The sequence below is a fragment of the Dryobates pubescens genome, chromosome 16 (assembly GCF_014839835.1).
Source record: "Dryobates pubescens isolate bDryPub1 chromosome 16, bDryPub1.pri, whole genome shotgun sequence".
Taxonomy (NCBI): domain Eukaryota; kingdom Metazoa; phylum Chordata; class Aves; order Piciformes; family Picidae; genus Dryobates; species Dryobates pubescens.
In genome coordinates this window covers 12,946,667-12,962,559 of record NC_071627.1, presented here as the reverse complement: position 1 = coordinate 12,962,559, position 15,893 = coordinate 12,946,667, and the positions used below count along the sequence as shown (strand labels likewise).

The following is a 15,893-nucleotide window of genomic DNA, read 5'->3' as shown; positions in this document are numbered from 1 at the left end:
TGGACCAGCACCAGGCCCACGCTGCAGCGTCCCTGTGCTTGGGGACACAGGGCTGGGTTCTGTCAGGCTGACAGAGCTCAGGCACCACTTTGGCTTTTAAGGCCAGGCTGTGCCCAGTCTCGTGCCAGGCTGAGTGCTGAGCAGCCTGTTGTGGCCCTGTGGCACCAAGCCCCTTCTCCACAGTTGCCCAAGTAGAGGACAGAGATGCAGTCAACCCCCCACACACACCCCCCACCATCCCCGCTGCTGGGGTGCAGCTGAGCAAGGCTAGGGGTTCCTTCCCGGGGGACATTGAAATGAGCAGGGCAAGGCAGGCAGGAAAGGAGTGCAGGCAGGAAAGGAGTGCAGGCAGGGCAGGCAGCGCGATGCGGGCGGCACAGGCAGCCAGGACAGGCAGCGCAAGCAGAGCAGGCAGGTGCCCGGCCCCGCTGGCAGCAGAAGGGATTGGATGTGACCCAGCATCGCCGCCCCTTTTCCCACCCCCCCGGCAGCATCCTCCTCCCGCCGCCGCCGAGAGGCAGCTTCGCAGCAGCTTTTCCTTTCCTTTTTTTTGGTGATTTTCCCTTTTTTCCCCTCGCTGGACACGGCACAGCCAGGAGCAGCGCGGAGCCGGCGGTAGGTGCCGGGGAACGGGATGCAGGCGACTGAGCATCCCCGGGGGTGGTGAGGGAACTGAGATGCACCCGAGAGGGTACAAGGGATGAGACTCAGCCGGGAGGGATGGTGAACCCCCCGCCAATGCTGAATCCCCCAGGGAGATGCTGAGCTCCCCAGGCTGAGCATCCTAGGGCAGCACAGAGGGCTGAGCCACACCCCAGACTGCTGAATCCCCGGGGAAGGATGCTCAGACCCTACACCCAGGGCAGTGCAGGAGGTTGAACACTCCAAGCTGAGCCCCCTAAGGAGATGCTGACCCCCACCCCGGGCTTCCCACTCTCACCCTGCCAGCCCCCTGTGGGCTGTTCATGCACCCAGGGGGGCTCAAGTGAGGGGTCAGAGTTGGGGTTGGAGGCACAAGGGTGTGCTGGGATGGTGGGGGAGAAGCAGACAGGTCCCCTCTCCAGGGACAGCAGAAGAGTCTCACCTGGCTTGCCAAAAAAAAACCCAACCCTGACAGTGCTGCAGCCACCCCCCAGTCCCCTGGGGGAGAGAGAGAGAGGAAAGGTTGAAAAATGGGAGGGTCATGTTCAGCTGCAGTATCAAAATGCCCAGAAGTGAACCTAAAGCCTGGATCAAAACCAGAATCAGGAGATGAAAAACCATTTGCAATTACAAACCACAATGTTGGGATCACCAGAAAGCCCCAAAACTAAACAAGCAAAAACCCCAACCCAATCTGAAGTTGGTTGACATGACACAGCACTGTGAGATGGCTCTTTTTTCATGCAATAAAAAACAGGTTTCCTTTAAAAAAAAAAAATCCATTAAAAAAGTATAAAAATCCTTGGGCCAACTCCACCCAGCACCTAAGTCCCAAGGAAAAGGAGTTGTTGGCCAGAGTAGGACCACCAAATCTTTTCAGTTGGAAAAGACCTCCAAGATCACCAAGTCCAACCATCAACCCACCAACACCATGGCCATCAAACCACATCCCCAGGTCCACAGGTTTCTTGAACACCTCCAGGGATGGTGACTCCACCACCTCCCTGGGCAGCCTGTTCCAGTGCCTGACCACTCTTGCAGCAAAGAAATTGGTCCTCGTGTCCAACCTAAACCTCTTCTGGCACAATTGCAGGCCATAAATAAGATTTAGTAAGTTCAGATCTTACCAGAATTATCTCCTCAAGCCACCCTTGGCTCCCTCTGATCATCTCCTGCCCATGGAGGTGAGCATTGAGCATCCTCATCCTGCTCCAAGCCATGGCTGCTGGGGTGGTGTCCCCAGATCCTAGCAGCTTTGGAGATGGTCTCTGGTAGGGATATCCAAGTCAGCAGGAAGGGGTCGGGATCCAGGCTGGAGACCCTGCTGAAGGAGGTAAGAAGAGGCTGAGGAACACCTTCTGGCTCTCTACAGCTCCTTGAAAGGAGGCTGGAGTCAGGTGGGGTGGGTCTCTTCTCTCAAGGAACAAGTGATAAGAGAAGAAATGGCCCAGGTTGCCCAGAGAGGTGGGGGATGCCCCATCCCTGGAACCATTCCAGGTCAGGTTGTGTGGGTCTCTGAGCAACCTGCTCTAGTTGCAGATACGCCTCCTGGCTGCAGGGGGTTGGACTAGATGGCCTTGCAAGGGCTCTTCCTACCCAAACTAGTCTGTGATGCAGCAGCACCGCAGCAGCACCCCGCTGGCGCCAGCCCCACCACGCTAGGAGATGGGCTGCAGACAATGGTGATGGGGAGCTTGGGCACCTCTCAACCCCTGCAGCCATTGCCCTGGGGAGCACAGGAGGTGCACAGGAAGAGCTGCACAAACGGGGTCTAAAGTTTAATGGGTTCCTGAGGGCCGGCCAGGGCTGGGTGGTGATAAGGCAGCACAATGTCCAATTGTTCTCCTGCAGCCCTGGGTCAGCCTTGCTTCCTCCGGGCGCAGGATGAGACACACAGCGTTGGGTTAGGGCTGGAGAGAGCTCAGGTCCACCGAGGTCTCCAGCCAGACCCAGAGCTTTGCTAGCCCTTTGGATAAACTTTCCTTCCCAGCCCCACCCCAGCCCAGGGAATGAACTTTCCCTCCCAAGCTCCCCTGATGGTTTTGGCCTTCCTCCCACTCCTGAGACCTTGATCTTCCTCCCAGCTGAGGCAGCTCATCATGCAGCTGGCTTGGGCTCATTCCACCTCACTCCCCATCAGCTGCCTGGCTCAGCTCCTGCTCAGCTCCTCCAGCTGAAAACCTGCAGCCCCAGAACCCCTGTGATGGGAGCTGTCAGTTTCATACCTCCCTGGATCTGCTCCATCAGGGCTTTCTCCTTGGCTAAATGGCATGAGCAAGCCAAGGTGCTCAGGGAAGTGGAAGGGGGACAGAAGGGATGTGTGGAATTCAGGCTTGGCCATGCAGAGCACCTGCACTCACCCAGCCAGGGGAATTTGCCTTCATAATTAACATCTTCAGTTTGGTCTAAATAGCATTTAGCAGCTCAGAGTGGAGCTGTAATGAGGAGTGAGACCTGAGTCCCCAGGGCCATAAGGACAAGAGCCACAGTGGGTTTCTTTCAGTCTCTCTCCTCTCATTTTGAGGTGTTTCTAACAAGATGCTCATGGAAGAGACCAGAGCCAGGATTTCAAGCACCTTCTTAATGGCCACGGTGGTCTTAGGTTGATGGTTGGACTCAATGATCTCAGAGGTCCTTTCTAACCCAAACAATCCTATTACTCTAAATATTTGTCCTCTCCTTGGCTGCCAAGTCAGAAATTAAAATAACAGACCTCAGCACAAGGGAAGAGCCTGGTGTCCAGACCTGGGCTCCACAGTTCAAGAGACAGGGAACTAGTGGAGAGAGTGCAGTGGAGACTGGGAAGATGCTGAGGGGCCTGGAGCATCTCTGTGAGGAGGAAAGGCTGAGAGCCCTGGGGTTGTTGAGCCTGCAGAAGAGCAGCCCCAGAGGGGATCTGCTCAATGCTCAGCAAGTGCTGAAGGGTTGGGGATAAGATGGGGGCAGACTCTTCCCAGTGGTGCCCAGGGACAGGACAAGGGACAACAGTCACAACCTGGAACCCAGGAGGTTCCACCTGAACATGAGGCAAAAATTCTATGGTGTGAGGGTGCTGGAACTCTGGCCCAGGCTGCCCAGGGCAGTGGTAGAGTCCTCATCCCTGGAGGGGTTTCAAAGCTGTGGAGATGTGGTGTTGAGTTTAGTGTGTTTAGTAAACCACATGGTTTAGTGGCAGCCTTGCAGTGCTGGGTTAATGCTTGGACTTGATGGTCTCAAAGCTCTCATCCAACTGAGTCCATGGTTCTCTGCACACATTGAGCAGTGATTCACAGTGGGACATTTTTAGGAGTCCTGTAGACATGTTGTGCCACTGCAGAGCTGTCAGCAGCGATCCTTTGGGCTGGAGGCCTGGCTAGGTTTGTCTTTCAAACAATAGAAATCTCTTTGTGGTGGAATTTGTTGAAAGCCAGCTCAGAGAGAGGGAGAAGGGACCATTGCTGTGTGGTGGTATCTCTGCCCCAGGGTGCTGTGTGGCCTTCCTGGAGGCAGCCACCCTCCTTTCCTCCCTGTCTGTCATCAAGGGGAGATCCCTAGCCCAGTATTTCTCAGTTGCTATTTTTTGCCTCATTTCCCACATGTTGTGTTCCTGCTGCTGGAGAGCAAGAGCAGCCTCTGAAGGTTGCAGAGCTCTTGCAGAAGCCACCAGTGACTCACAGATGGTACATACCCAGCATAAGGTGGCTGATGATGCCAAGCTGAGTGGTGCAATTGATAAGAACAAAGGACAGGATGCCATCCAGAGGCATCTGGACAGGCTGGAGAAGCGGGCTTAGGAGAACCTCATGAGGTTCAATAAAGGAAAGTGCAAGGTCCTGCACCTAGGCTGGGGCAAGCCTCGATATCAGTGCAAGCTGGAGGATGAGGAGATTGAGAGCAGCCCTGAACAAAAGGATTTGGGGATGCTGGTGGATGAGAAGCTGGACATGAGCCAGCAATGGGCACCTGCAGCCCAGAAAGCCAGTGGCAGCCTGGGCTGCATCAACAGCAGCATGGCAAAGAGATGGAGAGAGCTGATTCTGCTGCTCTGCTCTGGTGAGACCTCACCTGCAGTGCTATGTCCAGCTATGGGACCCCCAACACAAGGAGAACATGGACCTGATAGAGAAGGTCCAGAGGAGGCCACAAAGATGATCAGAGGGCTGGAGCACCTTCCCTATGGGGACAGGCTGGGAGAGTTGAGGTTGTTCATTCTGGAGAAGAGAAGCCTCCAGGGAGACCACAGAGCTACATTTCAATATCTGAAGGCTGGGGAAGGACTGTTTAGAAGGGCCTCTGGTGATGAGGGGCAATGGCTTTGAGCTGGAAGAGGGGAGATTTAGACTGGATATCAGGAAGAAGAACCCTTGACTCCATCCCTGCAGATCAACAGGACCCCACAGCTTTCCCCTCAGCTGTCTGTGGAACACCAGGCAGGACAAACATCTCCATGTCTCTGCCCACTCAGGAGCTGGAAATAAAGAGCGTGGGTGTCCCTGCACAGGCAGCACTCTGCAAAGTGCTTGCTGCAGCAGCCCAGTGCCAGCAGGTAGCTAAAATTGCAGACTTCTCTGGTGGTTTGTTGTTTATAGAAATCAGGAAAAGGTAGAAAAGCCTCCCAAAAAAAACCTCCCCAAGCCTCTGAGGGCACTGTTATGGAAACTCATGGCAGTGTCCCAGTCAGGGCACTGTTTTCCCTGGAGTGGTGTAGGAGCAGCTGCCTGCTCCTGCCCATGGTCATGGTGCCTTCTTCACCAGTGTCACAGTAAGGACCAAACTGGTGCCCACTCCTCCATGGACACAAATCACAGATTAATAGAATTGTTTGGGTTGGAAAAACCTTCTCAGATGGAATCCAACCATCAACCCAGCACCACCATGGCCATCAAGCCATGTCCCTAAGTAGCATGGCCACAGGTTTCTCAAACACCTCCATGGATGATAACTCCACCACCTCCCTGGGCAGCCTGTTCCAATGCCTGACCACTCTTGCAGCAAAGAAATTCTTCCTCATGTCCAGCCTAACCCTCCCCTGGCACAATTTCAGGCCATTCCCTCTCCTTCTATCACCTGATACTAGCAAGAAGACACCAACTGCCACCTCAATGCAACCTCTTTACAGGGCAACTCCTTTTGTTGTAGAGAGTTGTAGAGATCAGTGAGGTCTCCCCTCACCTCCTCTTCTCCAGAGCAAACAAGCCCAGTTCCCTCAGCTAACCATGAGAAGGCTGGCCGTGGCCAGCAGCGGTGGTGTCTGTCTGTCTGTGGGCGTGAGGCGCAGCCACACCTGCAGCAGAGCCCAGACAGCCCAGGCAGGAGGAGCTTTGTGGTTTGACATTTTGCCCAGTGTCCTGCATGGACACCAGGAGTGGGTGGCAGTTGGGGGACAGTGACATTTGGAAGCCAGATGAAGTGTCACCCAGTTTAACCTCCCTCATGCCTGCCAGCATCTGGGCAGAGGGTCCCAAGCAGGGTGTGGATGAGGGGGTGCCAGCTGCAGGGACCTTTCATGACTGGAAGGTGCTGAACAGGAGATGATGCAGGGAGATGCCACTTTACCCCCCATCACCAAACCAGGCCTGAGTGCCCCCTGCCCAAGAGAACTTCCTGTGTCATAGCATCACAGACTGGTTTGGGTGGGAAGGGACTTTTCAACTGAAGTCATGCAGTCAGCAGGGACAGCTGCAACTGAAGCAGTTTACTCAGAGCCCCAAACAACCTCACATGGAATGCTTCCCAGTATGGGGCATCCCTCACTTCTCTGGGCAACCTGGGCCAGGCTCTCACTACCCTCAAACATGTCTTCCTTCTCCCTATTCTGAATGTCCCTCTTTGAGTTTGTCACCACAAAACATCCCACCTTGCAACAGGCAATGAGCTTTTGCCCTCTCCCTTGCTGTTTTCACTCCCTCCAGACCGTTGTCCCCTGAGAAGTCAAACACAGGCAGATCCCCAGCTCTGGAGGACCTGGTTAAAATCAACACTAAGGTCCTTTTCTCCTTCAGAAAGCTATTTCTGATCTTTATAGGGTTCTAACTTCTCCTTCCACAGCCCAAGAGGAAGAGCCAAGTGCCCTCAGGCTGCTGGTGTGACCCTCTGCCCCTTGCACTGCAGGAGGCACCCCAGAGCAGATGTCCTAGGTCCATCCTTCATTCTCAGTGCTGTTTTGGCTTTAGGCAACAGAGCAGGAAAAGCTACAGGAGTGGAAGAGCATGTTCCTGAGGGGTGGAGAAAAGAGGAGAGCCACAAACACAGCTGGTGTTGGGCAAACACTCTCCCACTTACTGTCCTGGTGTGACCAGCTATGTCAATGTCCCAGCAGCAGCCATCCCCCTCTCACAGCAATCTCCTCCTAGAATAGTTTCCTTTCTCTATGTGGCACCAAATAACAGCTGGAGTGTGGTGCCTCTCAGCTCAGCATCTTGGAGAAAGCCTTCTGCTCTGCTTCGAGCTGTTTAATCATTTGATTGGGCTTCCACCCAGAGAAATAAGCCCCTTGGTGTTGTCTTTGGTTCAGTTTCTCTCTCTCATGCTTAATTCCCACAAAAACCCAACATGTCCCTGCCAAAAGGGTAATAGTAGGGCCGTGAGTGGTGGTGTGTGTGGAGCAGCAGCTCCACGCTCATAAAAGTGGGAGAACAGCAACAGTATTTTGCAAGGAGAGACAATGGGAGTGGAAAATAATGTTCATTCAGCTTCTCTGGTGGACTCAACAGCAGCTGGTGACCTCTGAATGTGTTCTAAAAATAGCCAAAAAACCTTAAAGGAAACGTGGAATGAAGAAGCTGTTGCCAGGAGAGCTGCTCTCTTAGAGCTCTCCAAGATGCCCTTGAGCACACAGTTCTGAGGCAACCAAGAGGAGCGTCTCAGTCCACCCCTCACTTGCACCCCGAAGTTTGCTGAGATCCTGACCTGAGCTCTTGGCTTTGGGATAGTTGTCTCTCACTTCTATCTGTCATAGATTCATAGAATGATTTGGATTGGAAGGGATCTTTAAAATCATCTAGTTCCACCCCTTGCCATTGGCAGGGACACCTTCCACTAGATCAGGTTGCCCAAGGCCTCATCCAACCTGGCCTAGAGCACCCCCAAGGAGGGGGCATCCACAGCCTCCCTGGACAACTCGTTCCAGTGTCTCACCAAGATCATCAACCCAGGAGACTCCTGGGTGACTCTGACCCTCAGATCAAGGCTCAAGAAAAGCTTTGGTTCCAGTACATTGCAAAACACCACTCATGGAATCTCAGGATCCCAGGATGGTGGAGTTTGGAAGGGACCTCTGGAGATCATCTGGTTCCCTGATAAAGGACCAGAGGTCCCAGGAGGTTCTGTCTGAAGATGAGGAGACACTTCTTTGGTGTGAGGGTGCTGGAGCCTTGGAGCAGGCTGCCCAGAGAAGCTGTGAAGTCTCCTTCTCTGGAGAGCTTCCAAACCCCCGTGGCCATTGTGACCCTGGGCAAGCTGCTGTGGGTGCCCTGCTTCAGCAGCGGGGTTGGACTGGGTGATCACCAGAGGTCACTTCCAACCCCCACCATGCTGGGATTCTGTGAACCATAAACCTTCTGAGCTCTTGTGGGTTTCTTCAGCAGCCTCATCACAAGACAGCTGGGCTAGCCCATGTCACCACCTGCAGGGAGCACTCCCAGCACCTCCTGCTGGGTTTCTGGGATTCCAGGATGTCCAACACTTGCTCTGATCTTTAGCGTGGGTGCGTTTGGCCAGGGCAGTTATGCCACAGCAGGTGAGATGCAGAGTGCTAAGGCAGGAGGTCATGTTTGTGACCTGGCACACGCTCTGTGTCACGGCACCCCATCATCACCATCACCAGCCTTGGAAGTTAAAATAGTGGAGAGTCACTCACCTGGGCTCCCTTCCTGCCCCTTGCGGCTTCCCATCAGACATGGGATGGCTTCCAGCCTGGCTTCTGGTGGTTTCAAACCTGGCTTTTGGAGCCTGTAATTTTAGTCCCCACGTCACTGGAAGGTAGACAGAAAACAGAGAGTGCTGTGATGAAACGAACGGGACCGCGTCCCGCCTGCCCAGCGAGACGACGACCCCCCCGGCCCAGCCTCCCACGGCAAGCAGCATCACCTTTGGGGCTGTGTCACTGCTGGAGTCACCAGCCACGGTGTGAATCACCTGTGCTGGGCACCAGCTGGGGACCACCGTGCTGCCTCCCCTCCCTTTAAAAGCCTGGCAGCAGCAGCAGCAGGTGCCAAGCACTTGGTGCCACCGCCGCTGCCACCCTAACACCAGCACATCTCTTGCAGCCCAGGCGCCAGGAGAGGCTGAGCAATGGCTGAAGGAGACATCACCACCTTCAGTGCCCTGACAGAAAAGTTCAACCTTCCCCCAGGCAACTACAAGAAGCCCAAACTCCTCTACTGCAGCAACGGAGGCCACTTCCTGCGGATCCTCCCAGACGGCAAAGTGGATGGGACCAGGGACCGCAGCGACCAGCACAGTAAGCAAACCTGGTGGGGCTGCTTGGTGCTCCTCCTTGCTCCTGGCCTTTTATCAGCCTTAGCCAACAGGGGAACTGGAGAAGACAGGCTTGGTACCAGGTGCTCTTAGAGGATGGGGCCAGACTCTTGTCAGTGGTGCCCAGGGACAGGACAAGGGGCAACAGGCACAAATGGGAACCCAGGAGGTTCTTCTTTGGTGTGAGGATGCTGGAGCCCTGAAGCAGGCTGCCCAGAGAGGTGGCAGAGTCACCTTCTCTGGAGAGTTTTCCAAAGCCACCCATCTATCATAACCCTGGGCAAGCTGCTGTGGGTGCCCCTGTCTTATCAGAGGGTTTGGACTGGATGATCTCCAGAGGTCCCTTCCAACCCCTGGGATTCCATGAGAGAGCTTTTTAAACACAGGAGAGCAGGACAGCAGCAGAGCAAGGCTCCCCACGGGGCCAGGCTCTTCCCCATCACCACACCCCAGGCTTCTTGGTTCTCAGCAGAAGCCTCTGGGCACAGCACTTCCTGAACACTTACTGGAATCTAACTGGGACCCGCCAGGCTCCTATCTGGTTAAGAAGAAAGGCTGGGAGAAAACCACATCTGCCCTGACAAAGCTCTAAGAAAAGCATTTTTATTTTCCTTAAACCACAAGTGTAGATGTGGCTTCCTCCCCAAACTCCACCTTTCTGCTTGCTCTGGCTGTTTAAGGAGGAGGCCTCACTGCACTGCTCACCCACCACTCACAGAGCACATGGCAGGGCAAGGATGAGCTCACCAAGGCTGGATAAACACAGCAGAGGGCAGGATGCCTCCAGCCTGGAATAAACCTGGCAGCAGATGTCCTCACACCACTGCAAGGGGCAGAAAAGGGCACCGAGCAGCAGAAGACAGGGCCAGGTTCACAGCGACTACAAGCTGGAGAGGTTGTGTGAACCCCACCGGCATCCCTGCAGCATTTTCATAGAATCACAGAATCCTTCTGGTTGACCCCAATTGTTTTGGATGGGGCCAGGCTCTTGGCAGTGGTGCCCAGGGACAGGACAAGGGACAACAGGCACAAAGTGGAACCCAGAAGGTTCCATCTGAACAGGAGGAGGAAATTCTTTGGTGTGAGGGTGCTGGAGCCCTGGAGCAGGCTGCCCAGAGAGGTTGTGGAGTCTCCTCTGGAGAGCTTCCAACCCCACCTGGACATTGTGATCCTGGTCAAGCTGCTGTGGGTGCTTTAGCAGAGGGCTTGGACTGAATGATCTCCAGAAGTTCCTTCCAGCTCCACCATGCTGGGATTCTGGGATCCAGTCCACACAGACAGCACTCCTGGCATGGTACCCTCTCACCCCACCAGCTGCTGGCCTGGGGCCACATGTTTGGAAACCTCTGCCAGGAAGGAACCTCCTGTAAATGTTCTCATAAACTTGGATATCCAAAAGCAGAAACATTTCCTAAGGGATCTCCTGGAAGGGCTGTGTGCCCAAGGAGCAGCCCTGCCAGCAAGGTACCTGCTTCTGTGCACCAAGAGCACCCACGGTCCTGCCCTGGCACAAACTAGAGCTGCTCAGCACCACCCTCTGGCACATGAGGGGACTGTGACCTGCACTGTGGCATCCTGCTTACACAGCTGGGACAAGCAGCAGCCAGCACAAAGCAAGCCAGATGCCTATGGAACCCTGGAGGTGACAGCAAGGAGCAAGCCAGATGCCTGTGGAACCCTGGAGGTGACAGCAAGGAGCAAGCCAGATGCCTGTGGAACCCTGGAGGTGACAGCAAGGAGCAAGCCAGATGCCTATGGAACCCTGGAGTGACAGCAAGGAGCAAGCCAGATGCCTGTGGCTGCCTGGAGGTGACAGCAAGGAGCAAGCCAGATGCCCATGGAACCCTGGAGTGACAGCAAGGAGCAAGCCAGATGCCTGTGGAACCCTGGAGTGACAGCAAGGAGCAAGCCAGATGCCTGTGGAACCCTGGAGTGACAGCAAGGAGCAAGCCAGATGCCTGTGGCTGCCTGGAGGTGACAGCAAGGAGCAAGCCAGATGCCCATGGAACCCTGGAGGTGACAGCAAGGAGCAAGCCAGATGCCTGTGGAACCCTGGAGTGATAGCAAGGAGCAAGCCAGATGCCTGTGGAACCCTGGAGTGACAGCAAGGAGCAAGCCAGATGCCTGTGGAACCCTGGAGGTGACAGCAAGGAGCAAGCCAGATGCCTATGGAACCCTGGAGTGACAGCAAGGAGCAAGCCAGATGCCTGTGGAACCCTGGAGTGACAGCAAGGAGCAAGCCAGATGCCTGTGGCTGCCTGGAGCGACAGCAAGGAGGGGCAGGGCACCAGAATGCCCACAGCTTATGTGGGGAGCTGATGTGCAGGGGTGCAGTAGAGTCTCTACTGGTGTTCTGCAAGCTGCCCAGCTCATTTTGTTCCAGCTCCCAGCTGGATTGTGGATCACTGCAAACCTGTACCCACACAGTTGACTAATTAAACATCATTTATGGAGCAGGAATCTCCATAAATGAAGAATGTGAACCATTACAGCAAAGACATCACTGGAACAGGGGCCTCTGCCATGCCAAGAGGTGCCATCACCCATTGCCTCATCCAAATAGGGATAAAACCAATTTACAAAGAAAGGAACTGGAGCTGAGGTATGTGATCAGGCTTCATTCAAACCAACCTGAACATGCAACAAGCAACAGGATGAGAGGAAACCAGGGGACATACCAACAACACCCACCCAGATGAGCTCTTGTAACAGACTCATCCTCTGCATCAAGCCAAAACTCAAGGCAGGAGGGCTTTTGGCCACCACCACCACCATTAAACACCTTTGTACCCCATCCCAGTGCCCACCTTTGGCTGCACAGGAGCTGGAAGACATGTTGTTCCAGCACTGCTGCTGCAGCAAGAATCCCAGCATATAGCACTGTGTCCAGCACAGCCACCCCAACCAGGGCCACCACAAAGCTCTCACAAAGGCTACTGCCACCTGGAGCAGCAGCATTTAAACCTTGCTCCAACTTGCATCCCATCAGCACCAACACCCTGCAGCTGATCTCTCTCTCAGCCTTCACAGAGAACACCTGGACAGCCAGAATCATAGAATCACAGAAGGGACCTTTGACACAGCATCAGGTTGCACCAGGGGAGGTTTAGGTTGGACATGAGGAACAATTTCTTCCCCAGAAAGTTTGTCAAGGTCTGGAACAGGCTGCTCAGGGTAGTGGTGGAGTCCACACTCCTGGAGTGGTTTCAAAGCCATGAAGATGTGGTGCTGAGGCTCGTGGTTTAGTGGTGACCTGGCAGTGCTGTGTTAATGGTTGGACTTGATAATCTTCAAGGTCTTTTCCATCCTAAATGATTCTAAATCTTCCTGTTACAAATCTCTCCAGTAGAAGCACAGGAGGAAAAGCTGACTAGGAGATGGGAATGATCCTTTGGAAGAGCTGGATTCTGCAAGTCCCACTCTGGATATAACCACAGCCCTCTGACTGCTGATTGCTCAGACTACAGTTTTCTGCCCACCCCTGGGGTCCCCTCTGGGCACTCAGAGAGGGTTTCTCCCAAAACTGCTCTCCAACCAACCAGCCTCTTCCTGATAAACACCTTCAACAAGAACTTGAGCCAAGGTTTCATTGTTTGCTTAGAGTCCTGTAATGAGCAAAGCAAGAAAATGAGGAAACCATAGGGCAAAAAAACAACAACAAAAGAACCAGACAAAAAGGAAGGTTAAATCTGCTTGGGTAGATGCAGGGGGAGGTGGCCCAGACACACTGTCCTGCAGCTGACCTGCTCTCCTCCCACAGGACAAGACCAAGAGGAGGTGGTTTTAGCCTTGGAGTTTCTAGCTGAGGTCCAGGCTGGGTGACAGGGGTGGAAAGCTGGTGGCTGGTGAGCGATGAACATCAGCATCACCACAAACCCAATGCCCATGCATTCAGTATCAGCTCCATCTTAGTGCCACAAACTGGGACCATCTAAGATGTGGCTCATGGCTACCTACAGGAGGGATTTTCTAGGGTGAAGTTCAACCCTTTCTCCACTATCCACACTGGGTAACACCAACCATGGCAAGCTGGTGATGGGATGCTTTGGATCAGGGGGTTGAAACACAGCCACCTGAAATCTGCCCCTCTGTGGCTTAGCTCTCAAAACACTTCCTCTGCTGTCACCCCTGAAGTATCTTGTCAAAACCACATGAGAAATTTGGCAATTAGAACTAGAATTAAAATGCCAACCTCCTGTGTCCCATTCCAGTGTCTTAACCAAAAGGCTGCCTGCCCTTTGATGTAAAATAAGGGAAAGAATAGCTCTTTGGTTCCTAAAGCTTAGCTTCTATGAGGGAGAGGGTCATAGAATGGTTTGGGTGGGAAGGGATCTCAAAGATCATCTAGTTCCAAACCCCTGCCATGAGCAGAGACGCCTTCCACTAGCCCTCATCCAACTTGGCCTTGAGCACCTCCAGGGAGGGGGCATCCACAACCTCCCTGAGCAACCTGTTCCAGTGTCTCACCACCCTCACTGGAAAGAATCCCTTCCTAATCTCCAGTCTAAACCTCCCCTCCTCAAACTTCAGTCCATGGAGCTTAAATCCAAGGGTCCATGGAGACACCTTGACTACATGGTGTCCTGTTTCCTACCAACTTTTTCTAAGCCAAGCTTCCAAGCAAAACCACCCTGCTAACATTCCTAGCAGCCAGGGCATCATCTCTGACAGCTTTTCCTTATTTTCCTTCTCATTTTGTTGTTGTTCTCCTGTTTTTCCTTCCAGTTCAGCTCCAGCTAAGTGCAGAGAGCGTGGGAGAGGTGTACATAAGGAGCACCCAGTCTGGCCAGTACCTGGCAATGGACCCCAATGGGCTGCTCTATGGCTCAGTAAGTGAGAGGGTTTGGTGGGACCAGACAAGGAGAAGGTTTGAGGTTTGCAACAATTTCAGAGCTCTGAGTAATCCAAACCCCAACCAACAATTACCCTCTGTTTGTTATTTTGGCAGCTGGAGGGCCACTCTTCATCCAGCTTTATTTGGGGGTTGGTGGGGGGGATAAATAAATAGCCAGAAAAGACCATTTCCCAGCCTGCCACATGGCAAATGTTGTAGTTCAGCTCTGACTCTCAAATTATTGCAGTGCATTTTTGGAGCAGCAGCTGTTTTGCATCCTTTCAGCAGCTGCCAGCTCTGCTGGGGCCATGGGGGCACCTTGCTCTTCCAGCCTCAGCCTTGCCCGCACCTCTGCTTTCTCCCTGAACCACCTCCATGGCTTTACTGGAGCAGGGAGGGAGATGGGCACGAAGAGGGGGGGATCAAGATTGCCAGAGGCAGCAGCCCCCAACAATGATCCACAGCCACTGAGTAAAGTCCTCCTCACGTCTTTCCTCTGCACCCTGGATGCACCAAACCCTGTGTTGGAGGGAGCAGCAACCACCAGTCACAACATTCTGGTCTGAGTGGGATTGTGCAAGGCAGAAGCTTACCCTGCTGTGCCCAGGAGCGGGAGGGCACTGAGTCACCCAAAATAATCTGGGTCTGTGAAAACAGCCCCATTTAGAGCCAAGTGCACTCCACATAATGCTGGTCACAGGCTGCTTAGCCTCACCAAAGAGCTGTTTTGTTCCCTCTGAACCCACAGCTACCACCACACAGCTCAGTGCCAGAGCAGGAGCTGGTGCCAGGACCAGCTTACAGAGCACAAAGCTCAGTTACTGCCAGCTGAAGTGCCCAGGTCACGGACAAGTGAAAGCAGGAACAGCCCAGGGGACTGAATCAAAGCTCCACACTTTAAATCCAAAGTTCACGGGGGCAGGAAAATCTGGGAGGTGGGTCTGGATAGCTTCTTAGCTGTCCTGCTCCCTCCAGCATCTCACTGTGGTTACTGGGGGCTGTCTTTCAGCAGTTACTGGGTGAGGAGTGCCTGTTCCTTGAGAGGCTGGAGGAGAACCATTACAACACCTACGTCTCCAAAAAGCACGCGGACAAGAACTGGTTTGTAGGGCTGAAGAAGAACGGGAACAGCAAGCTGGGGCCACGGACTCACTACGGCCAGAAAGCCATCCTCTTCCTCCCACTGCCTGTCTCAGCTGACTAAACCCTACCCTGGGAGCTCAGAGATGACCCTGAACCCCAAATGCCACCTTTCCCCTCATTCTGTCTTTGGCTCAGAGCCAAACATTAGAGCTCCAAGCTTTAGGCAAAGGCTTGACCCAAAATAGACAACGCAGAATAAACTTGTTCTGCATGAAGCTTTGCAGAGATGAGGGGGCAGCCTCCACACCCCACAAGGTCCATCAGAACCCCTCAGGGTCCACCAACACCCCCAAGGTCTATCAGTACCCCCATTCCCCTTGCCCTCTGCATGGTGCCTGCCATGACCATGCTGCCCAGAACTCCTGGGGACATCACAAACCTGCCCAGGGGCAGGCACCCAGAAATGGGGCCAAGGGCACCCCAAGGACATTCCAGTTACTGTCCCCAGCTATTCTGAGGTAAAGCCTCCTGTATTAACATTTATCCATCTAAATATGTAGCTTCTAACATGCCCTCCAGGTTGCACCATCAGCCACAGTACTGGTGCTGCAGAGAGAAGGAGTCTCCATCTCTGGAGTAACTCCAAACCCACCTTGATGCCATCCTGTGCAGCCTCCTCTAGGTGAACCCACTCTAGCAGGGGGTTGGACTCAATCTCCAGAGGTCCCTTCCAGACCCTGTCATTCTGTGCTCCTGTGAGTCTGCTTGCTTGACATCCTAGGTGTGTCAAGCTAAACTAGCATCAGCCAAAGGCTCCCAGACCTCCCTTACAACATGAATACTGCTCTGCATCATGTTACTCCCTGCCATATGTTAT

General features: G+C 53.8%; 1 protein-coding gene across 2 annotated transcripts; it reads left to right on the top strand.

Moving 5' to 3' along the window:
* The first annotated feature begins 492 nt into the window (after positions 1–492).
* Positions 493–15,629, top strand: FGF1 (fibroblast growth factor 1). 2 transcript variants are annotated; one of them, XM_054168558.1, is made up of 4 exons: positions 493–615; positions 8,889–9,082; positions 13,825–13,928; positions 14,946–15,629. In XM_054168558.1, the coding sequence occupies exons 2-4, from the start codon at positions 8,914–8,916 to the stop codon at positions 15,135–15,137; spliced, it is 465 nt and encodes a 154-aa protein (XP_054024533.1). In that variant the 5' UTR covers positions 493–615; positions 8,889–8,913; the 3' UTR covers positions 15,138–15,629. The 2 variants fall into 2 exon arrangements, with proteins under 2 accessions (XP_054024533.1, XP_054024532.1); XM_054168557.1 differs by having other exon boundaries at positions 14,943–15,629.
* Positions 15,630–15,893: the final 264 nt, after the last annotated feature.